We start from the raw sequence: 23,769 nt of genomic DNA on the forward strand, positions 1-23,769 counted from the left end.
ACAACCATTTAGCATTCTTGGCCATCCAGAGATATTTGTGGAAGCAACCTGGTTGAATTCCATTAAGTTGTCAGCCCATAAGACTGCTATGTAGATAAATTGAAGGCGGTACATCAAGTTCCTTGAAAACAGATGCATACGTAGTAATGAATGGATCTAATGAATATAAGAGCAAATTAATGAAGACTGAATCAATTTATATTCATTTACAAAAATATGATTGATGTTCTATCTATTGTACAGTTCCTTTCACTTCCCACTTTATTTTCCCAGATAAAGTAAAAACAGCCACAAACAGCCACACTGAGTCATAATTTCAGGCTGATTGTTAGATTTTTGAATAGTCTTAAAATTTAAAATTCTGATCCACCCAATTATGAGTTAGTTACCAGGCACATATTTGAAATTACAAATACAGAGGCAGACTATGATGCTTAGCCGCAATCCCTAATTAACTCTGACTCTACAGAAAAACCTAAAGCCTACAGCCAGACTGCTGTCAGAAGAACATGATTTGCTAAGGCTATGGCATGAATTATCCCTTTTATTTTACCAGGAAGTCTTCAATTCCCATGCCTTGCACTTTATAGGGCAATTCCCACCTCCTTTTATCTAGCCTTTTAGTCCTCAAAAGAAGTTTCACATTGTTAAGAGATTAACCTTTGTGGAAGAGGGTCTTATGATGACTTCCTGGTGCCTATTGAAAGTCTGGGGCTTAGATAAGAGAATATAAATGCCTCTTAATATCTTCTCAGAATAGGCTGTTTTAAAGAAGGTATGCAAAATTTGTCAAGGCACTTTTTTCATCAGGTCAAACAATCCTAGCAGCATAAAAATAGAAATTAAAGCAAAATGGAATCCAGGCACAATGTATAGGCAGAAATACACAAATATTCACCACATCCACCTCATCGCGAGACCTAGAACTGAGTCTTCAAGGCTTTCCAGAATACCAATAGGGTGGAAGTCCCATGGATCTAATGCTAAAGGGCAGATGGAGCAATAAAATAGGCTAGCTTCTGTGCATTAGTTGTACTTTCCTAACTCAAATATTCTAAGTCACAGAATGTCTATCCCTAAGTAATGTCATACCTTAAAAAACTGAAAAATATTTCTTTTGATATAACAATATGTAACTAGTTCTTGTGATTGCCAATGCAATGTTACTTTTTAAATCTAAAGTAGAAGTTAGAAAATAGAAAAGTTCAAGAAATAGATTCCTAACCTTTTTTGCAGACTAAAGTTTGAAAGTCAGTTATGAATCAATATATTAGAAACAATCAGCTTTCTAAAATGTTCAGACGCATAAAACACTAACAGATACATGATTTTAGAGCTTTGTATGTACGGAAAATCGTAACATATATCCTAAATCACCAGCAAACACTTGAGTAGAGAATGTAGATTTATTCTAGTTTTTATCAATGCCAGGGATACAAGTTATATGATGTTCTGTTAAATATAAGTTTTGATTTCAATGCTTGTATGGTTAGCAAAAGACATTCAGAGTTCGTATTCAAATCACTTATCTGTTTTGGACCATGCTTCAGTAGAAGTGGAATCAGCAAGTCAGATAGCAAATGTAGAAAAGAGCTGTCTATAAATAGAATGCCAAATAGTTGCTGTTGCCACCTTCTGGTAGAATCATCTAATAGTTATTTGTCAAATAATATAGCTAAAATTTTAATATTTTCGCAACTGTAGTTATTCTTCAAAGCCTACATATTTAAATATATGATCAGGAAGAAGGTAGAACATATTTTGCTAAATGACTATAAATCTAGTTATCTGCCTAAGCTAGTTTCAATTAAACCCACATTTATAGCTTGCATCATTTAATTATTGCTCAAAGAACTATCAGTGCAAATGTATGTCTTCACAGATCTAACATGATCTGGAATTTATTTGTAAAAGTCAATCTAGCTCTCAGCCTCAATCAACTCTTTAGAATCTGTTTCAATTTACTCTTTGTTGCAGAAGTAATGTTTGAGATTTGTGTGTAACAACAACTGTAACTGGGCATAATGACCAGGACACCAAAAATTAACTTATCCAAATAAATTTAAATAATCGTGTACCACCAGAATCATATTTCAGCAAGATGATATTCCCATAGCAGCATCAATTCTTTATTTTTCATGATTAATTTCAGCTTTTCACAAATCATTTTAACTGGGACAACTGAAGTAAAATACAAAGGGACTCCCCCCTCCCCTCAAAGGGTAAGCGGATGCAAGTATCATTTTGTAGTACATACCATGCAGCTTCTCTGAAAACAAAAGTAGTAGCAAATTTAAAATTAATGCCTTAAATCTACCGCATAGTACAGAATAGTAGCTGCTTAAAAAGTTTTAATTCTTGCAATCTATCAAAATCACTGGCATAAACCAAGAACATGTATACAAGTACATGCTCTTATATAAGGAGTAAAGTAACTCTTGCAGCTCACAAACTGATCAGTGCTACAGTGTACAGAGATGAGGTAGCAACCCACCATCTCAATCCACTGTAAATTAGTAATACAGTTCTAGTATTCTTTAATGGAGAGGGGCATGGATATAACAGAAGGGTCCCATGTTTCCAATGTTTGCCAATAAAACTCTTTATGCAATCGTAAGCCTCTGGCTCATCATTTCAATACATCTTATTACATATAAGCTAAGCTGTTTTCTTGGTCCAAGAATGAATTGTTAATGAGGAAGACATTAAGACAACAAATATAAGGAGTCTGACTCCACAGATTATGCAAAACAAGTTTACTTTTGCTTTAGTAAGTCAAGTACTTAATACATGGCAGGTACATTTTAGGTAAGAGTGATCTGCCTCTCTTTTGTATCTAAATGTTGTAAGGATTCCCAATATATTTAAAGATATGGGATATTCACTCTTCAATGATTATCTAGTCGCCAAATACAGCGCTAACAGTCGTCAGGAAAGAACTGAAGAAAGCACATTTAAGATTGTTTTGAGAAAAGTATAAAAGTTATTATTTTTGTAAGTGCTTAACACTTACATAACAAATGACTTTCTCACCTCCAAACGAAGCTAAAAAACAAAACAAAAATGCAGTAGCACACACTCACCTTCCAAAGGAAACCTGCAAACAATGGCTGGTGAAAATTCTGCATCAAATTCTGCACTGCCTGCAAGTATGTCTCCTTCAAACACTAAGTATTTCTGTGCATTGACTGATTTTATAAGGAAACCTTGACAAAAACCTGTCCTCTTGCATCCAGGTTCCTTAAGTACTTGAATAGTTAATCTGTGTAAAATTTTAAATCTATTTCTAGTACAAATAGAAATCAATAAAATGCCAGAAGACAGCATTAACAGAAATATTAAGTTCTACCCTGTGCCATACATATTTAAAAATTAGATGAACAACCTTGGAGTATATTAATACACATCTCTTAAAGATTTTATTTTTGAAAGCAGCTCTTATGAAAATCAAAAGCAGTTCCTGAGTAACTGCAGTAAACAGTCTTTATGTTTGTGTGTGTGTGTGTGTGTGTGTGTGTTTGCCACTTAGCTTTTCTGATTTGGTTCCTTTAAAATCCTTTGTTTTCAAGTTTAACCTCTGTTCTTCCCAAAAGGTGCAAGCTCAGTTAGCATCATTTTAAAGTCCTTATGATGCTGACATCCCCTGCAATTTCTGTAAGATCTACACACAGTTAGTAGTTGTGGCTCCTACAGCTATTGCAAATTTGTCCCCCGTTGGAAACACTGTGGTCTTCACGTTTTTTTCAACATACGTCGGGACTGCCATGTATGGAATTTATTGTAGGCTGTTTGGAGCATCTCTTCTATATGATTTACCAGCTGGAAAAAAAAAACTTTATTGCAAAAAGAAATGCTGCTACTATGAAACAATGTGTCACAATGAATAAGCAACATTAAGAAATACATAAAAGTAGAATTGAAGACTTTTCTCCACCAACCTATGATTTTACTATTTTAGTCACTTTAAAGTCATATATTTTCACTGCCTAACAATTACATATAAGGTGAAGACACTTCTTAAAATAGTAAGAAAGGGAATCATATTTATTTTCAATTTATATCAAACATCTTTATCTTGAGAGACAATGGATAGATCAAAATTGCCCCCCGAGAATCCACAGAAAACTACCCAATAATAAGTGGATACTAGTTCTCTAAATTTCAATACATTTTACAAATAAAAGATAATTATCTTATATCAAATTATAATTATAGAAATGTTCCTATGACTCTATAATGATTATTCACTTCAGAAACATTTATTCAATTAAAAGCTTCTGAACCTATAAAATCTCACTAATTTAACCATTTTATTTTCTAATAACCAGATTGGCTGATTTATTTATGAACAAAGCAATTTACAAACTTATATATTTTAAGGAGGATAAAAGAAAAGAATGGCTTTTTCTTACATTTGTGCTTAAATACTGCTTTCGAATTTTCTCTTGGAATGGGCAGAGTTTTGTAACTTGAAATCTTTCCAAATTACTCTGCATTTTTACAACCTAAAAGGAGATAGAAAATATTAACCACATGGTCTCTTATGTAAATCACATAATTCCTTCAAAAATAGTATTTATGAATTTGAACAGATACATTTTAGTAAGTATCACAGGTATCCAACAAACAAAAACTGTGTGTTGTTCTGTGCATAAAGCAAAAATGTTATGGACTGAAAGTTCCAGATTGGTAGGTGAGTTGTGGTTCAGGAAACTCGAAGCCTGGAAATCTTGGTGGTTCCATGTTTGCGGTGAGCCAAATCTGAGGAGGTCTTATAATAGGGAATATGGGAAAGCTGGCTCACCCTGTTCCCTTCTCTCTTCCCTGCCTGGTCTAAGTGCGCAATGCTACTTGAGCTTCCTGCTCTTCCCTTCTCATGCCTGCTTCCCCAACTTGCATGCTCAGTCAGTTTCCTCCTCCCGTTTCCCCACACTTTTCTTTCTCTAACATCCCTTCAATTGCTGTCTCTTTCAGTGATCTTTGTTTTCCTGCTCACCCTAGAACATCACTGACTGCTTCAGGCCCATTTGGGATGAACCATAACCCATGGATGTAATGTTCTGCCATACCTAATACTGCATTTGGCCTACATTGTATACATAGTCCAGGCTTTTGCTCAAATAAGATACAATGACTTCTATAACATATTGTACTCCAATTTCAAAATCTTTGCAATGTAAACAGGCGACAGCAACGGCAAGTAGAAAATGTGACAAAAAAGCTAGAAAATTAGTATTAAATTTATCCCAATACAAAGTTTTACTTCAGCGCAAACAGTCATACTGTTTATAGGGCACAATGCTCATTTGCCCTATAATTTTTTTATATAATCATTATGAACATCTTTGCTTTTAATTAATTGTTCCCTCTATGAAAAATGTAATAAAGATTCTTCTTACTTTTTCTTCCAGGAATGGTGTATTAACAGGAAAACAGGACCAGAAGTGTCGTAGTAACTCTCCCACTGCAACATATAAGTGCTTCAGTTCAGACTGAACATCATTTGGCAACATCTCTACAATTAACATAAAGAAAGAAAGAAAGTACATAGTTACAACAAGTAACAAGATCTCAAAAAGTTTAGCTCTGAGGCCAAGAGTGCCATTTAAGATCTTCCTTTCACAGACACTGAGATTCTTTCATGTCACAAAAAGCTTTTGATTCAGCAAATGGTTTCCAATGGAAGAAAGGGAAAGTTACTCTCAAATTTGCTCTTTAGGATACATAGCAAGAATTGCAAGACAAAGGAAGGACTTGGCAAAAAAACCACACCACACCCGTCAGCTAGAGGTGAACTTTCTCTGGGCAGAAATAAGTGTTGGATTTAAGTCCATATTGTGTACATCTTGACTACACGATACCCATATGAAGAGAAACTATTCATGGGAGAGCTCTGAAATAATTTTGGATATGCTGAAGTAAGTGTGGAAGATTATATAATAAGGAATGCTTGAAAATTTGAATTTGTTCTCTGTACTGCAGATTATAAACTGGAGGGATGGCAAATTATTTTAAAGTCTGTCAGTACTTTGACTAATGTTAAGACTGTATAACGATGCATTTTAATTCTTCCTTTACTCTTTCCAACCCAAGAAAATGTTTAAAGATACTACATTAACAACTCTGGTATTCTGTTCATCACTGTTAGAATGGAGCTACCTTTAAGAAGTTGGAAACAAATTTCAGAAGGGCTGTTCTGCATATTTTCTCAACTTTGCTTGAAGAGACTGATTTATCAACTATACCAGTGGTTCCCAAACTTGGCAACTTTAAGACTTGTGGACTTCACAGAGCTGGCTGGAGAATTCTGGGAGTTGAAGTCCACAAGTCTTAAAGTTGCCAAGTTTGGGAACCACTGAACTATACTGACATGAACATTTGAGTTGATTTTGCAAACTGATTAGTCACAAATAAGCCAAGACACTAAGTTCTTACGATTTATGGCTTGCTGTGTTCCACCCTGCATAAGTGCTCCTCCAGGTGACAGGGCTGTGATAGTACTACTGGCAGCACCACTTGAGAGAACCTGGAAGGTGAGTTAAATATTTTTTTCCAGTTAATTTTGTAGTACAACAAAACAAAAAAGGCTGACAATGGAGTTTGAAACGTAAGGATTTAACTGTAGTGGCTATTATAATACTAAAAGAGACAGGGTTTTTTGTACCTACATATGCTAGAGTTAGTACACTTCATCTCTCTTAATTATTGCCAAGTTATTTTTCAATATAATCAATTAAAACATGGCACAGCTAAAATCCATCAAATTAAAGGCAAAAGTTAATCTGTCTGATATTATAACCTAGCCTAGTGCCTTAACCACTAGACCAAGCTGGCTTTCTGTAGTGAAATATAGATTGTTATCAATAAAATATGTGCACTAATGGTGAATAAATAAGTAAAAACAGGTGATACATGTAACTACAGAAATCTCAACAGTAACAGTTCCTCTAGCCTGCAAGCCAAGCACCCCATGCTTGTTGAAAATAATTTTGAAACATTCCACATTCCCTCCAATCATGTACATAAATAAGCAGTTTCAAGCAATACCCTATCTGCCAAAGAATATGGCACTGAAGAATACCCTAAGGCTACTAGATACTCCATTTTGAGAGCTTTTCTTTTAAAATCAGGACCATTTTTCCTACCTGAGTTAATTTGGGTACATAGCCTTCCATTTCTTCTCTAATACTACACAAAGAATTAATAATATCATGGCTCGTTGCATATTGCTGTGACTGAATTGGTGTTGGACCATGGTAATACCTGTTAAAAAGAAAAGAGCTTATAATTGACTTTCTGGGAATAAAAACTTAATTTTCATTTTTTTCAGATTATTTTAAAGACTTTAGTACCCTAAAAATGGGACAGATGATTCAGAAAACTATGGATATATTAGCTCATTTAGCACAGACAGGATATTCTATGCCAGATATCTGTACTGAAAACGAAATGATTGCCTTCCTAGGGGAAGAACAGGCTGGCTCAGGGAGGATTGATTCATTGTTGACTGGTTCCTATGCTTCACCATTGAGAAATAGGCCACTTCTGCAGGGCTTCTGTAAACAGTACTGATAGATTCCACATCTGCACTTTTCCACCTCTCAAGATAAATTATGGGAAAACTTGAAGCCTGTTCAACCTCCCTCTCTCTTGTACCCTGCATAATGGTACTTTCTTGAAAATGTGATGCAGATCATGTGTGCCTCAACTCAAGACAGGGCGGCAAAACTAAATTGATAATAATAAAACTTTTATCATAAATCTCATAATGGGCTGCTTAGAATTCTGATTTTCACCTCTCTTCACTAAATTGGTACAGAAATGTATTTCTCTACATCTTTATACAGACAATATAGTACAGGTAATCCTTGACTTACAAGAGTTTGTATAATGACTGTTCGAAATTACAACGGTACTGAAAAATCATTTTTCACACTCATGACTAATGCAGCATCCCCATGATCGTGTGATAAAAATTCAGATGCTTGAGAACTGACTCATATTTATGACTGTGTCCCAGGGTCATGTGATCACCCTTTGCGACCTTCTGACAATCAAAGTCAATGGAGAAGCCAGATTCACTTAACAACCGTGTTATTAATTTAACAACTTAACAATTCACTTAATAACTGTGGCGAGAAAGATCATAAAATGGGGGCAAGCAAGAGATTGTGAGTTCTAATCCCATTTTAACCTGGCTCAAAATTATGGAAACCTTTTCTGAAGGATCATTGCAATAATAATTGTATACTGTTTTTAATTTCCATTCTTCTTCTGATACCCAAATCAATAAATACACGTAAGAAATTGGCTCCTCCACTTCAAGGTATCAAAGCTTATATAAAAATTTTATCATGAAAATTACTGAGATATCAATCCTGTTTTTAGTGGGATATACTGTCCATTTTTATATAGGCAAGGAGAATTTTTTTTCCAGATTACTTTTTCTTATGTGTTTCCTCCACTGCAAGGTATCAAAGGTTATATCAATTTTCACAAACCATATTTAGGGTAACATTATCATGACTCTTTCACAGCCTACTTTTGTCTGTTAAATTATAACTATAAATACATGATCTTATTTTTATTTTAAGGGTAGCAATTATAAGATAAAAATATGTTTATCTTGTCAAGGTATTTTCTTTTGAGATGCTCAAAAACAATTTTTGCAAATAATATTATGCTAAAAATAACATAACAATGAACACAACATACCTATCTGATTTTTTTAGATTTAGTGCAATAGTTTTAATGCTGTTGTTGTGTTCTAAATCTTCATATTCAATAGATTCTTGTAGCTTTGCCTACAAGAGATGACATAATCAGGGCTCTGTAAAACTTAGCATAAGAAACAAAATTTGCATTATGAAAATAGGATAAATCTGTGTAATATTCTTACCTTTTTCACTGGTGGCTGGAAGATATCTGAATCCCTCGAGTTTCCATCTATACTGCTGGTCTCATTATAGTGATCATTTTGTGCTTCTCTGAAAATAAAGTATTTATAATTGCTTTGTCTCTGAATATGTAATACATGTTTAAGTAAATCTGCACAATGAATGACTAAAACCCATTCATTTCTGCATGAAAGCAGAAAACACCTCTAAATGTATAAGGGAAAGTTTGGGTAAGTGACGGATTTGCTTTGTTCTAGTAAGAGCTTTTTAAGCTTCTGGGATGCCATTCCAGAATAAGAGCTGAGGTGGCACAGTGGTTAGAGTACAGGACTGCAGGCTACTTCAGCTGACTGCTAGCTGCAGTTTAAATCTCACCAGGCTTAAGGTTCACAGCCTCCCATCCTTCTGAGGTTGGTAAAATGAGGACCCAGATTGTTGGAGGCCATATGCTGACTCTGTAAACATCTTAGAGAGGGCTGTAAAGCACTATGAAGTGGTATATAAGTCTAAGCGATATTGCTATATTCACTGACCCTGGGAAGAAGGTACGGTGCCTGAAATGCCTCTATACACATGCCAAACTGTGTTTTATATCCACAGGAGGAGATGGAAAAAACACATTCATGCAGAAGTAAAATGTGTGGCAAGAACAAGAGCTATCAATTATCCTCCAACATTTATATAAAATCAACTTCTTAGTTCTCTTGGCCAAACACTGCCTTTCCTTTAAAGAACATAACACATTTCACACAATTTGAATTAGTTCTGTATAATGCTTTAAAGGGTTACATTTCGAAGATCAAGCAAAAATGATTCCCCCCCTCAGATTTCTGTTTTAGTCAAAGTCATCATTCAATTTATGCATAAGCATCTCTTATACATACTTAACTTATACACACATATGTGCTACACTTATGTCCCTAGCAAAATGTCAAATGAAAATACCAAGAAATCCAGAGCTAAACAATACTTGTCTGACAGCATGTGACATACTTAGATATGATTAAGCTGATTTAGATCTACTTGGTGCCTGGATCAGCAAATGCCTGGTCTGATTTGAATTACACGAAGGAAAGAAAGACGGGGTTACGAATGCAATTCTCTTTGTTTATTTAGCCTGTAAGTCATCAGGAATCATTTGATTGCAATAGGGTAAAAGCGTTATAAATATTTTCTGAAATATTTGCTATGTGATATAATTCATATGGAGGAATATTTATTGGAGAAAGTTGATGCAGTTACACAATCCTCCAACTGCAAATTGAAATGCTAAAGTTGAGCGATAGTTTTACCGTATTTTTCGGTGTATAAGATGCACCAAAGTTTTAAAGAGTCAAATTTAAAAAAAAGTAGATAGGTAGACAGAGGGATAGAGGGAGAGAAAGAGAGAGAAATACAGTAGGTAGGTAGGGAGAGAGAGTGAGTAGTTGGGGTAGGGGGGTAGATAAAGGGATAGAGAGAGAAATAGATAAATACAGTAGGTAGGTAGGGAGAGAGTGTGTAGGTAGGTATAGGGATAGAGAGAAATAGAGAGAAATACAGTAGATAGGTAGGAAGAGAGAGAGAGTGAGTAGGTAGGTTAATAGGTAGAGAGAGAGAGAAATACAGTAAATAGGTAGGGAGAGAGAGAGTAGTTAGTTAGGTAGGTAGATAAAGGGAAAGGGAGAGAGACGGAGAAATACAGTAGGTAGGGAGAGAGAGAGACAGTGTGTGTGTGTATGTGTGTGTAGGTAGGTAGAGGGATAGAGAGAGAAATATAGAGAGAAATACAGTAGATAGGCAGGTGTTTTTGCTGGCACAGCACTTGATCAATGTAATTCTCTTCAATCAGTTAAAGAGTTTTCCAAAAGGAAAAAAAAAGTTTTTGCACTCTGCAAACCTCCCAAAAACGGTCCGTTTTTCATGAAAATAGGCCCATTTTTTTAAAGGCATGAATAGCCTTGGGGGGGGGGCTTGCAGAGTGCTCGGGGGGGGGCAAAAACAAACAAAAAATGACCCTCCCCCCCTTTTTTTTGCAAAAACAGCCCCGTTTTTTTGTCAAAAAAAATTGCATGCATAGCTTTACGGAGGCTTATGAGTGCTGCTGGGGGCTGGGGAGGTGTGTAGGGAAAAAAAAAACCTGCCTGTTTTTTGCTCATTTCTCCCCTCCTCAGCCCCCAGGAGCTGTCTGAAAACCACCATAATGGTACGCATGGCCACTTTGGTGAAGGGGTGGGGCTTTGGGAGGCAAAAAATGCTGTATTTGATGTGTAAGACGCACCCAGATTTTCAGCCTCTTTTTTGAGGAAAAAAGGTACATCTTATACTCCAAAAAATACGGTACTTTTATGATTTTTCTAAATGATTTTCTAAGTTTAAAAAGTTTAAGCTTAGATAGAATAATTCTAATTAAAATATTATTTCAGTTATATTAGTAACAATTGTAATAATTATACAGCAGGTTTCAAAAAGGGATCTTATATGTTGCTCATTCCTTTCCTAGCACAGGATTCATCCTTCTGTTTGTACTTTCAAATTTGCTCTGGAGAATGTCCCTAATCTTCCATATTTGAGGGGTGTATATTTGAGAGGTGTTTGGAAAAGAATCACTCAATAGTGATTTTCAAATGATAATTTAAGGTGTAATCTGTTTTTTAACAATTATATCATAATAAGTATGCCACAGCTTAAAACTACATTATTTCGTCACTGCCACAAAGGTTTTATGACAACGCAAAGGGAGACAATTCCCATCCTCTGAGTTCTTATATCTAAATTTGTTCTGTGTTGAGACTTACGGTTTTCTGAGTCCAGCTGCAAGGACCATGGCACTGTGATGATTAAAGCGTTTTATAATAGCTGCATTACTACTTTCCTTTACTGATTTTGTAGAGTTGGATGTGGATGGTGCCAAGGACACACCATAACCCTGCCACAAAGAAATAAGCAAACCCTGAAAGACATGTTGACTCATGACGAATGAAGAACTAATTAAAATATGGATTGTACCAAAGTATACTTAACAGTTTTCATAGGAATTCATTTTTTCTGCATTCGAACAAAAATCAAGCTGAAAGAATTTATGGTAAGTCTAAGAATGTCAGCAATACTATGTAAAAGGATGATTATGAAAAGAAATCTAGTTTTAAGGTTTCCATCCACCACACCTTTTCTATTTATGTGCAATTAAGCCAAGTTTCCTTAAGTGAAGTATTATGTTGTTATTCTTCTTTAAAATTGCTCAGTAGGAAATGTTTTTCTGAAGCTGTTTTTAAACTAGCAAAATTCATTTAGATTTTGCAATAAAATTAATGAGAAATGTGAATATCAGTTCTTAGAAAAATGAAACATAAGCCAATTTGGGTTTCACTTAGATCAACAGTATGTTATAAATTTACCTAATCAGGGCCTTCTAACAACCAGTATCTTTTAAAAATCCATGCTTGAATAAGATCCATGCACATTCAGATCAAAATCTAGCATATGTTGGAAAAGCCCATAGAATTTCACTGCAAATTCTCCAATAAACAACAGAGAAGTGAGGGAATATAATTTGCATCTATTTTTGAGGACCCAAATTGATAAGGAAGGCTATCATTATGAAAGAAGAAAAATATATTTGTCAAGGCTAAATAATTATGAATCTTTTAAAGTATTCTTTCTGCTCACCCTCAGTATAGAATTTATTTTATATTTTCAAATCTCCTTTACTTACTTCATCCAATGATTTATCTTCCAAGGCAGTTAAATCTAATAAAGGATTTTTCACTCCTTGACAGACCATTGCTTTTAACCCTACAAAAGAATGAACCAAATTGAAGTTGGGTCAGATATATAAGGATAAACTATTCCAAAGCCCTAAGAAGAACAGGACAATACCTTATTCCAACATATACTTTTCACTATCTAGCTTAATAATATTGTCAGGAAATGGTTTGGTCACAGTACTAATATTCCATGAATAATCTAGTATTATTCATTGAATACTATTTCATAATGATTTATGATATTATAATGTAGTTAACATTAAATACTGAGGAGAATCCACTGGTGTATTACTGTGTGGTAAAAATGGTTCTGTTCATGGCAACGGAATGATTTTTCCTCATGCCTGCATCCCAGCTTTCACATGAAACTATCAACTGTGAATAACCAAGAACAGGAGAAGATTCTAATATTCTCCACCCACACCTGTGAGAGAATGGAAGCAACAATATTCTATTCTCGCCATGACAGACTATAGTCTATCATACATGCAAACTGGACCAGTGTCTTTTGTAGAGAAGTCTAGTAATTAATGCATCAGGGTAGAAACCAAGACATTGTGAGTTCTAATCCCATCTTAACCATAACAGTAGCTGGGTGACTTTGGACCAATCGTTCTCTTTCTTGAGTACAACCTACCCCTCATGGTTGTTGTAGGAAAATAAGAGCAGGAAGCAACATTAGGTATGTTTGCCATCTTGAGTTATTTATGAAATGAAGATTGGGAATACATATATACATTCATACATTTTCGAGTTTCTCTCCTTTTAGATTAATTTGTAAGTCAGCCAAGTTTATTTTATTACACATAATACAGTTAAGACACTCCAACATGATTGTATATTCCTGACTGGTCCATTGTTTTCATAAGACAAAAGAAACCTGGAAAAACATTATCCTTGTCTATATAAAAATGGGCAGCGAATCTCACTAAAAACAGGATTTACATCTGAGTAATTTTCATTATAAAAACGAACTCTTGGTGACTTCATAGGACTTGCTTCCAAAGAAGCTATACATAAGTATTTCTAAAGTCTCATACTAGATATAGGTTCATTCTTTTAAAATTAATACAATTGGCTATAAATACCACAATGCTTGTAGACATACCCTTTTCATCCATTTTGGCACATTCTGCAAAAAGGTCCTTTGATCCTGCATTCAATCTATCTCTATGGAAATAGTGAGACTGGAAGAATCGTGTCCAGAATTCTTTTTCTGTCATATTGTGTGGAACGTTTTCTGCATATTTAAGTTTTACTATAATAAACATAAAGATTAAGACTTAATAGTTGCCATGTTATCACAAACTCTTTGTTTATCAGCTTAAGATACTGAATTTCAGATGAATAAGTACATCAAATAAAAGAGCATTTGGAACGCAATAAAAAGGATTTTAGCATTGTTCCGTAACGCAAATATGGTACTTTATTCCACATAAATATACTGAGCATTTCAGTACTGTTTAAGGAATAAACAGGGTTATTTTTTCTAATATTTACTACTACTCTCTGCTCAAAATACAGAATAACATTATTATCATTGAACATCATACCAGCAAAACTCATTATCTTACACAATTTATAGTGCCTGTTGAGGCATACATTTGGATAGGGTTGCTTCTTGGCCTGATCATTCCAGGATGTTGCCCAATGAGGCCGTCTATGATATGTTGGGAGAAGGTTATCAAGCATACCAAAAAAACCACAACAGGCAAGCAATGAATAAACTGTGTTGCCAGGAATTCTCTATCTAGGATAGAGAACTTCGACCACTGGATCCCTCTTCCAAACTTCAACTATTTGTAATGCTTATACATTCTGCTTAATGTAGCAATACAACTAAAAAAGGCTCAATCAATGTCTTTGAAAGTATTGACCAAGATTCCTGTTCAGAGTTTGCCCCACAATGAAACAGAATAAAATTACTCTGAATTAATTCTTGGTCTCCATTTCCATGTACACCTGCACACTTGCCAAATGAATGATTCAGCTGATATAAAAGATCTAGTGGAGGCATTTTTTGAAAAAGGTAATTTAATGGATCATATTATTCATTAGGTATGCACTGATCTGTATTTCAAGTGGGAAAAGCGATCTTAAGACCAGGCAGCTTTTAAAGGATTTGTTGATAAGGGCAGAGAGGGCATACTCATACTTTCAATCAATTTTCTCTTTGAATTCACATCTCTATACAGCCTCATTATTTTTATTATGATAATTTTAAAGTATTATTAAGCATACCTTTATAGTAGTTTAGAGAGATACATATATTCCTAGTGATATGTATAAAGAACACAGCATAATTGCCATATTTAATTGAAGGGATAATACTTTCAAATCACATTTTAAGTTTAGAAGAAAAGTGGAGTATATGTGAAACAGGAATATGATATTATAGAAGTTTACCTGCTGGATAAGTCCTAAATATTGATTCAATGATATCTGAAGTCAAATTATATCTTAGCCCATTGCATCCATCCGTTTGAGGTCTAACATCAGCCTACAATATAAAAATATCTTCAAAATGGTTGCCCATCATTTTTGTTAGTTTTTGTTAAAAAAAAAAGAAAAAAATACGAATACAAGAAAAATTAAAGTGAGATTAAAAAATAGTTCAATCCAATTTTTAAATAACAAGTTAAATAATGAGCACAAAGAATAATATTGCCCAGTCTTTCCATTGCATTACTGAAGAGTAAATTCAAAAGGTAACAATACATTTTTGTCAAGCCACATTTTGATGCTGATACACAATTGTCTTTCCAAGAATATTTCAATTTTTTGTAACATTCCAACCACAAAAACCCAAAGTTCTTCACAAACAAATTATGTATGTTTGGAATATGGTTTAATAATACATTGACACAATAAAATCTTAACTTTTTCTCTTAAAATCTGACTCACCATTTTAAGAATATTCAATCAATATAGAGAAACCATTAAGACCTGACTGAATCATGTAGATAAATATGCTTTCAAATCTGTTGGATCAATAGCATAGGAACACAAACAACCATTTTTTAAAATATATGTTGAAAGTCCAACCAACCCCAATAAATTTGTTTGGGATGAATGAGTGATGAATCTTGGGGTGAATCTTGTTGCTACCTTAAGGAGCCTTGTTTTGTTTACTGCCTTCAGTAGACTTTTTTTTTATCAGATGGCTTTGGAAGGTGTGACATTGTGTTATTTAAGGTGGCAATTGCTTGGATGATTTTTAATTATCTATCCCATCCCTTTTTGCTGTTGCTTCTGGCTTGTGGGGATGACTGAGAATCTGTTGCTATTTACTTCAATTGTTGATCAAATGGAATCGTTAGTATACAGGTAGTCCTTGAGATATAACCATAATTGGATCTGGAATTTTGGTTAATAGATGTGGTTGTTAAACAACTCATCATGTGACTTGATGATTTTAAAATCATTTCTACCATACAGAAATTGTAGCAAGTCGGTAAGCAAAGCACAGCTTTCCCAATTGATTATGCTTGTCAAAAGATGGTAGGAAAAGTTGCAAATCATGATCACATGACCACAAGATGCTGCAACCACTGTAAATGTGAACTGGTTCCTAAGCTCACAAATTACAATCACATGACCACAGGATAGTGGTAGTGCAACAATTGTAACTTTCAGGAAGTGTTGTCAGTTTTTAATGGCTTTTGTAATTTCAAACTATCATTAAATGGTTATAAATCAAGGCCTAGCTGAATTACCTTTAAAAAATTGTATATAATATTCAGCATGCTAGAGGTTTCCAATTTTTTTTAAAAAATAGGATTTTTAAAATAAACAGTCATTCAGCAGGTATTACACTACATATATTCTTCCTGTAAACTCCCAAAGGTTTTCAAGTATTACTAAGGTGGTGATCTAAAATGGAAATCCCATTTTCAACCCATACTTACCAAAAGGTATGAGTTGAATTAAAAATAAAACCAGTGATTGAAGAGATATAGGAATCTGCATTTCTCCTATTAAAAAACCAAACAAATCAAGTGAACATACCAGAAAAGCAGCAGAAATGCCAACATCTTGCTTGTTAGGTGCTGCAGAATTATCTGAAGCATTCAGATTTAAACGGTTGGCCCAGAATTCCTCAGCACTAATCACCTGACTTACAACAAGGTCTTTATAAAGCTGAAACAAAACAGGGTCTTCTTGCAACATTCTGTGAAGATATTTAAAACTTATTGTTAAGCTTATTAGGCATTAGGAAGTAAGAGTTTACCAAAGAAATAATCAAATGGTCATATCTAATGTACACTAAGAAAGCTTCTGTTTTGCAATAAGATTTTCCATGCTTTTCATTTATTTTGTACTCCTGAGCACTGTTCCTGACTCATACTAAGACAACTGAAGCAAATTTAGAGGAAAATGAAAACTTGGGGCAACTAACTTCCAACTGTCAGCTCTGATATGTATATAATGTACATGGGGAAAAAAAGACTTCCATTCAAGTATCTAAAAATAAAAGCATTTTTATATTACTCAGGATTCCCAGACATGTAGCAAAATCCTAAAAACAACAGGTAAGAAATAAATTTGAGGGGGAGAATCAACAGAAGTAATATGATTACATAAGCCATTATAGGCCCAAATTATGTCCTGTTTAATTAGTTAGGAATTCACTGTTACAGATAAAAGGATAAAAAACAAGCACATATTTCAAAGAAGTATCATATGGTGTTCGAATAAATTCCTAATTTTCACACATAGAAGTATTTTTGTGCAATTCTACAAAAATATATTGTAATAAATTTAAGTATGCTTGCTACTCTACTTTATTATATTGCTACCAACCAACCAGGAAATTTATGTTATCAATTCTTCAGAATGATAAATTCAGGAAAAATACTTTGAGCCATAGAAAATGGGACCTCGTGTAGCATTGATGCTACACTATATTTTATAATGCAACTTCATTTAGTTTTATAATTGATTGTACAACTTTCATGTTTTCACTAAGATAGTGGAAAAATATATTCTATCTCTCACAAAAGATAGGATACCCACACTTCCAATAGCAGAAAATGTAGATACATTGAAAAAAAATAGGGTTGCATTTTGGCTGGCACAGTAGCTCCTGATGTTTAAACTACAATCAGTCTTTATTACTACTGCTTAATGTTAACAGATTACCCAAAATAGTTTATTTTTAATTGAAGACTCTTACCGGTTTTTTTCCTCTAGTTCTTTATTGGCTTTCCTCTTGAATTTTGGTAGCAGCTGTTGAAGAAGATCTTTAACTGCATCACGTTCTTTTACTGCTGTACTTTCATTAGAAAAATGGAAGTTAGTTGTGTCTCCTGCATGCAATACCAACTGAAGCTGAATCTTAGCTTTTCCTTCAGGACTGATTTTCTGACCTATATTAAAGAGAACATGTATTACATAACATCAAATGGTTTATTAATCTGTCTTAAAGAAACCGCTTTACAGATCCCTCCCATTTTTTGAAAATAGCACTTAATTTCCTGAATGTTATCCTGAACACTTATTAAACTACAATATAAATCATATTATGTATTTCAATTAATATAACCCATAATCAAGTCTGGCCAACTCTTCTACGAAACTCTGATACTTTAAACAGCAGTATATCAATCCTTGTTTTTAATGCATTAGGCTTATATGGTGCTAAGTTACAGCCTTTCTCTAGAATATATATAGCTTTTGGGATAAGCAAGTCATCCATAAATTGAACAGTGGCACCTTTCATTTATGTGTCATTATGCCATTGCTCTATCAATTGGGGCTCAACTATTTGGTAACTTTCAGAAGTGCAGCTCCTGAAAGTCTTGCTTCTACAGCTCTAATGACTGTTGAGTTCTTTAGCTAGTCATCTGGTTGCAAACCAAAAAGACATTTAATTTTTTTGTTACAGAAGAATTATAAACAGCAAGGGGAAAAAAATCAGAATTTAACTTAAAAAAACAGTAACCATGAATTACTTAGAAAGAGCAAATGTATATTCATCTCTTCCCTGTACTTCTTAAAATACTAATACAAATGAGGTTGACTTTGTTTTATGTTAATGTATGGTGCAGGAAGCTTATTATGTACACCAGGATCCCCAACACCAAGGCTGGGGTACACTTCTGGACTGTGGCTTGTTTAGAACTGAGCCAAGCAGCGGGTGAGCACATGTGTGAAACTCTACTTATGTGAGTGGTGGGTGCTTGCGTTCACAAAGCTGCATTCCATGCCACTCTCATGGAACCATTCCCCCCCCACCCCCCACTGTGCTGGGCTGCCAAGCCAGAAAGGTTGGAGACTGCTGATGTACACCTTCTTGATCCCCAGAATGAAAGACAGCATATAAATCCTACTAAATAAAAATAAACTTGCCCACCAATTAATGTAACTGAAAATCTCAATATTTAGAAAATATGTATAAGACAAAAAAAACCCCAGAAGTTTTCACTTACATTTTATATCTGCATACATATGGCTGATAGTGAACCGGTCTTTGCCCTCAGGTGCCCAAGCTATTCTTTCAGCCATGAGATAAAGAGCACCGTCCTGTTTCTTTTGACGCACTTTCTTCACTATTAATAACACTTCTTCAGATGATGTCGCCATGATGACTATAGGATATTGAATTAAAAATAATCTTGTTATTTGATTTTCATAGCTAAGCATTTAAATTTATACTGTGATTTTATACTACTGGTTGCTATTAGTGCATATCATTAAAAATTAAGAGGACAGTAAATATTCCCTCTAGTTTCCATAATTGGAGACATTTTAGTAAATTAAATTAACAAATCACACCAAGTTATGAGGTTTGTTTGCTTTTGGCTTATGATGGTTAAAAGAAGCCATGACTTAGTAATAGGTGTAAACCTAGTTACCAATAAGCCTAAACCACTAACAGTAATATTTTATATTTAATTTGATTTGCATGACTTTGTAAAGATTTTGATTGTACAGGATTTCATAAGAATGTTTAAAATACCACAGCATAGTTTATTGAGCCTTTTTATTAGATATATACAATTATTACAGGAGTTTCCAATTTTCTCTTAAATATCAATTATTCTGACATAATGTATTGTTAAGAGGATTTAAAAGAAAAGATACTGCATCTATTGTGATAAAACTGCAGATGTCAAGTATCGCATTTGCAAAAATGCTGAAAATATTACATTTTGAATAAAGATATAAAGGCACAGATTCCCCCTGCTTTCCCCCAAGTCCTCATCTATGTATGTTTTAAAGAAAACCACAATTTCTTTAATGATATTAAGTGCTTGCATTCATAGAAGAGATAATATTCTCTTTCCATGTGCAGTTGATTCTCAAAACCTGTTCTCAAAAGTATATTTCAGAACAGAACACAATGGGGACACATGGAGATAGTAGTCGCAAGGACAGCATGAAATATGTATGCATCTGAGTATTATTAACTTAACATATTGGACTACATCCAACAATACATGGGTCACTAAGACAATGGAAGTGCCATTCCTGCAACAGATTGTCATTAGATTTAAACCAAAGGAATGTGCTTTCAGTACTTATTTTACTTGACTTTTTAAATACACACACATACCCACATTCATAAGATATTATGACCTATAATTAAGACAGATAAAGTTTATCTAACATATAATTGATTCATAAATAAACATAGTCCTAAATATAGACTCAAACATTTCTAAACATAGGCATTACTTCTTTGCTACCAGGTAGAATGTTCTAAAACCTTCATCTGACAAATGAAAACATATAGAGAAAACACCCCCCCCAATAATCTCATTGCTAATAATTCACCTAGAAGTGAGATTAGATGAATACATATTTCTGAAAGAAATGCAATTCTCCTTCCCCACTATAACTCCTAGTCAAAATATTCCATACAAGACCATCAACTATGTGGAACACACTTTGGTTTAGGAAAACCAAATCTATTGAATGTTACAATTGGCTTGTAAGTATATTTAGCTGTATTTAATAGTTGTAAAAGTAGAAGAAAATAGAGCTAAATGTTCCTTCCAAACCAAAAAAAGAATACACAAAAACTAATCACTTGGCTATCGTGGAACGAGAGAACACACAAAATTGGGTGGCACACTTTATACAAACTTCAATGGATATACTCAGCTGAATTTCATTAGCTTTATCATACCCTTTTGAAAACAGACCAGCAACTTTGATTTGAACCTGATCATTACATGTAAATACCTAGTTTGCTAATCACAGATTAAAATCTGTCTGGACACACTTGAGATGAAAAAAATTATTAAGCTGTTTCTGAAACTTGATACTTTCATGTTAAGTTCTAATCACTATAGTATATGTAATAAAATCTACCCATGTCCATTACAGCCTGCAAACTATATGAAGAACAGTTGGTTTTAGGGAAGGTATCAAATTAATTCCATTTACTTGCAAGAAAGTAGTTTTTAGTGTGGAACAAGGACATAATTACTTTTTACCCCGCCTGTTCCCTCAAATTCTGCTAAATAATTCTGAACATTTTGAAATTGTAGAGCAATCTTTTTCAGTGTAAAATTTCAACTTTAGGTTCTACAAAAAGTTATTGTGGATTTTACAAGAAGCTGATCAAAGCAACAAAAATCATAGCTTTGAGTAATTCATGTCCCATGTATTCTATTTCACAGTTATTCAATGTCAGGGCACAGAAAACTGCACCATATAGAAAGGTGAGAATTTTTTATATGCCATTCTCAACTGCCAGCCAGCCACTGTGCTATTGTTAACTGGATTGTGTAGGCCAGAAGTGAATTTTAGTGTGATGTTTCACTTTTTTGTGTGTGTGCTATTTTTATGCAAAGGTTCCTTGGTATCTAAAAATTGAAGGATTTATCCAAGGTAAAAAGATAGAAAAGGAGATATAGATATATAATACATATTGTGCAGATTTTCTCAAAGGAGACCCCAGTGCCAAAAAAAAAAAGTTCTTGCTGTCATTGTCCCGTGAGAATAATCTCTTTATGCATAGACAGTCCAAACAATTTATGCTTACCTTCTGAAATGGATACATATATCCACATTGTTTTAAATGTATTTATTCAAGACTATTTTAAGTGGGAATATTCAAACAAGGCTTTCTTTCAGTACTCATTTACAACAGCATATGCTGTCTCTGAGTCAGAATGGTGGAGGTAGAATTTTGGATGCCACTAAAGTATGCAGAGTTGTATTTTCTTTCTGATACCAGGTGAAGAAACATTTATCCAAAGAAGGGGCTAATACAAGTGTAATGTTTCAAACATCTTTGTAACTGCTTTTACTCTCTGTATTGTTTTATTGTACCTTTTATAATTTCTATCAAATGTTTCATGGTTTGAATTTTACTATAACTTGCTTTGAGATTTTAAATGGGAAGAGGCATGTTAAGTGGAAGTGGTATTTAAAGATAGCTTTAAGTAAATGAACAATACATAACTTCTAACTAATTGTAATATTAAAATATTCATTTATGGATCTATATTAACTACACAATCATTTGCAAAGATGAATGAATGCAATATATTTTATTTCATAGCAATTCACTAGGGAGCAAAAAGAAATTTTCTGCTATAAGTAGATGATTTACAAATTCTTATTCTTTACATCAAATAGAGAGAAAAAATCAATGTTTAATTATCTCCATAATATATATCATCCAAGAAAATTCCTTCCCAGCCCAGCAAAAGTACACATCCTATTTACTTTGTAGCACTTTTTCTTCTCCATAATCCTCTACTCAAACTTTACAACTAAATAGACTCCTCATACATTAAACAAAATGTGGTGATCCTTAACTGCTCTGAATGAAAAAATCCTGTAATACAGGAACCAAATGTATTTTTAAACCAACTATAGATGGAATCCTAATTTGAAAGAATGTATTACTAGCAAGGAGTCAGTGCACTAAATTCATAAAGTGCATTAGTTAACAACATTTTATAAAGCAATAGTTATAAAATGCAGTTATAAAAAGACTTAGCATGATTATTTGTTTACATTTTTCTCCATGGTGTAAATCCTGTTATCTAATTCTAGATCCATTTTCTTTCAAATCAGTGAACCTGTAAAAAAAAACCCCATCCCAAATCCTACACCACGCTAGGAAAATTACTAAGCAAACCCTTTCTCTTACAGAAGCAATTCCGGAGAATTGGGGGGGGGGGGATAGAAACTTGTATTTCACGAAGACCTCATTTCCCATTAAAGGAGAGAGAAAAATGTACTCCACTTAGAAACATTCCGCGAGGTAATGAAAATACTCCCTAGGAACAACACACTCCGTCCTACATTAACCGCATTGCCACCTGCCTGTAAGGTTCACAATGCCCGATCACGCAAAGGAAGAGCCCGAGGACTAAACCTGGAAGGAAGAATAACTTTAACACTTAAGGCCAAATTGCTTCACTCCACCCACCAACTTCAACATTTAATGCTGGGAGAAAGCGAGGTGGGGCCCAAACCCGGAACCGTTGAAACAAGTCCCATCAACCTACCGTTAAGGCGACTATACCGTGTTTGTGCTCTCGCCCCTCCCCCCGGCTCCTCCTTTTCTGCTCGCCCCACGGAAGCTTAAAAAGAAAGCAAGAAAGGGGGTCCTAAGCCTCCACGCCGTCCTCTTCACGGCTTGTAAGAAACCTCAGCGGCGGCAAGAGCCGCCTCGTTCACCGGAGCCATGGGGCGGCCAGGAGCACGGCGAAGAAACACGTGACCGGAAGCCGCGCGCTCACGCACGACAGGAAGGGCGCGTAACGTAATGGGCCGGCGCCGCCATGACACTCACCCTCTCACGTGACCGCACCTGTCGTTCCCCAGGCCTCTTTTCTGGTCACGTAACGGTCTCTTCGCATCTCCGCCGCCATGACAGCCTTCCGGGGAAAAAAAAACAACAAAAAAACAAAACAAAACAATAAAACACAGGTTGAAGCGGGTGACCATAGAGTTCACGCCGCGGTGGCTCCCGCCTCATTCCTTACGAGCCTTTTGGGGGGGGGGGAGGTCCCATAAAACGGATGCCTTTCCTTGCTTTTCTTCCCAAACCTCTTCCTTCTCCGCGTACACCGGATGGATCCGTTCTCGATTGCCGGCGCCACACCGAGGGGGGGAGGGGATTCCTGCCTGAGCCAGGGTTCGAAGGGGGGGGGAGA

At 34.8% G+C, this 23,769-nt stretch overlaps 1 protein-coding gene across 3 annotated transcripts; it reads right to left on the reverse strand.

The window, feature by feature from the left end:
• Positions 1 to 1,392: 1,392 nt before the first annotated feature.
• Positions 1,393 to 23,764, reverse strand: GTF2H1 (general transcription factor IIH subunit 1). 3 transcript variants are annotated; one of them, XM_032222322.1, is made up of 16 exons: positions 23,599 to 23,764; positions 23,406 to 23,490; positions 19,075 to 19,233; positions 17,820 to 18,012; positions 16,652 to 16,814; positions 15,050 to 15,143; positions 13,752 to 13,901; positions 12,592 to 12,671; positions 11,675 to 11,805; positions 8,900 to 8,987; positions 8,716 to 8,804; positions 7,146 to 7,263; positions 6,436 to 6,526; positions 5,400 to 5,515; positions 4,413 to 4,505; positions 1,393 to 3,819 (listed from the first exon to the last, which is right to left on the reverse strand). In XM_032222322.1, exons 3-16 carry the CDS (start codon positions 19,226 to 19,228, stop codon positions 3,733 to 3,735), a joined length of 1,647 nt encoding a protein of 548 aa, XP_032078213.1. In that variant the 5' UTR covers positions 19,229 to 19,233; positions 23,406 to 23,490; positions 23,599 to 23,764; the 3' UTR covers positions 1,393 to 3,732. The 3 variants fall into 3 exon arrangements, with proteins under 3 accessions (XP_032078213.1, XP_032078206.1, XP_032078199.1); XM_032222315.1 differs by having other exon boundaries at positions 23,406 to 23,764; XM_032222308.1 differs by lacking the exons at positions 23,406 to 23,490; positions 23,599 to 23,764 and adding an exon at positions 23,119 to 23,346.
• Between the last annotated feature and the right edge of the window lie 5 nt (positions 23,765 to 23,769).

This window comes from Thamnophis elegans, chromosome 1 (genome assembly GCF_009769535.1).
Source record: "Thamnophis elegans isolate rThaEle1 chromosome 1, rThaEle1.pri, whole genome shotgun sequence".
Classification (NCBI taxonomy): Eukaryota; Metazoa; Chordata; class Lepidosauria; order Squamata; family Colubridae; genus Thamnophis; species Thamnophis elegans.

What these genes read in the sequence shown, in the direction of transcription:
- GTF2H1 (XM_032222322.1), bottom strand. Translation starts at nt 19,228, where the DNA reads ATGGCGACATCATCTGAAGAAGTGTTATTAATAGTGAAGAAAGTGCGT. An exon ending in TATGTATGCAGATATAAAAT is followed by an intron (nt 18,013 to 19,074) that starts GTAAGTGAAAAC and finishes TCTTTAATATAG; the next exon opens with GTCAGAAAATCAGTCCTGAA. An exon ending in CACCATTCCTGGAAGAAAAA is followed by an intron (nt 4,506 to 5,399) that starts GTAAGAAGAATC and finishes ATCTCCTTTTAG; the next exon opens with GTTGTAAAAATGCAGAGTAA.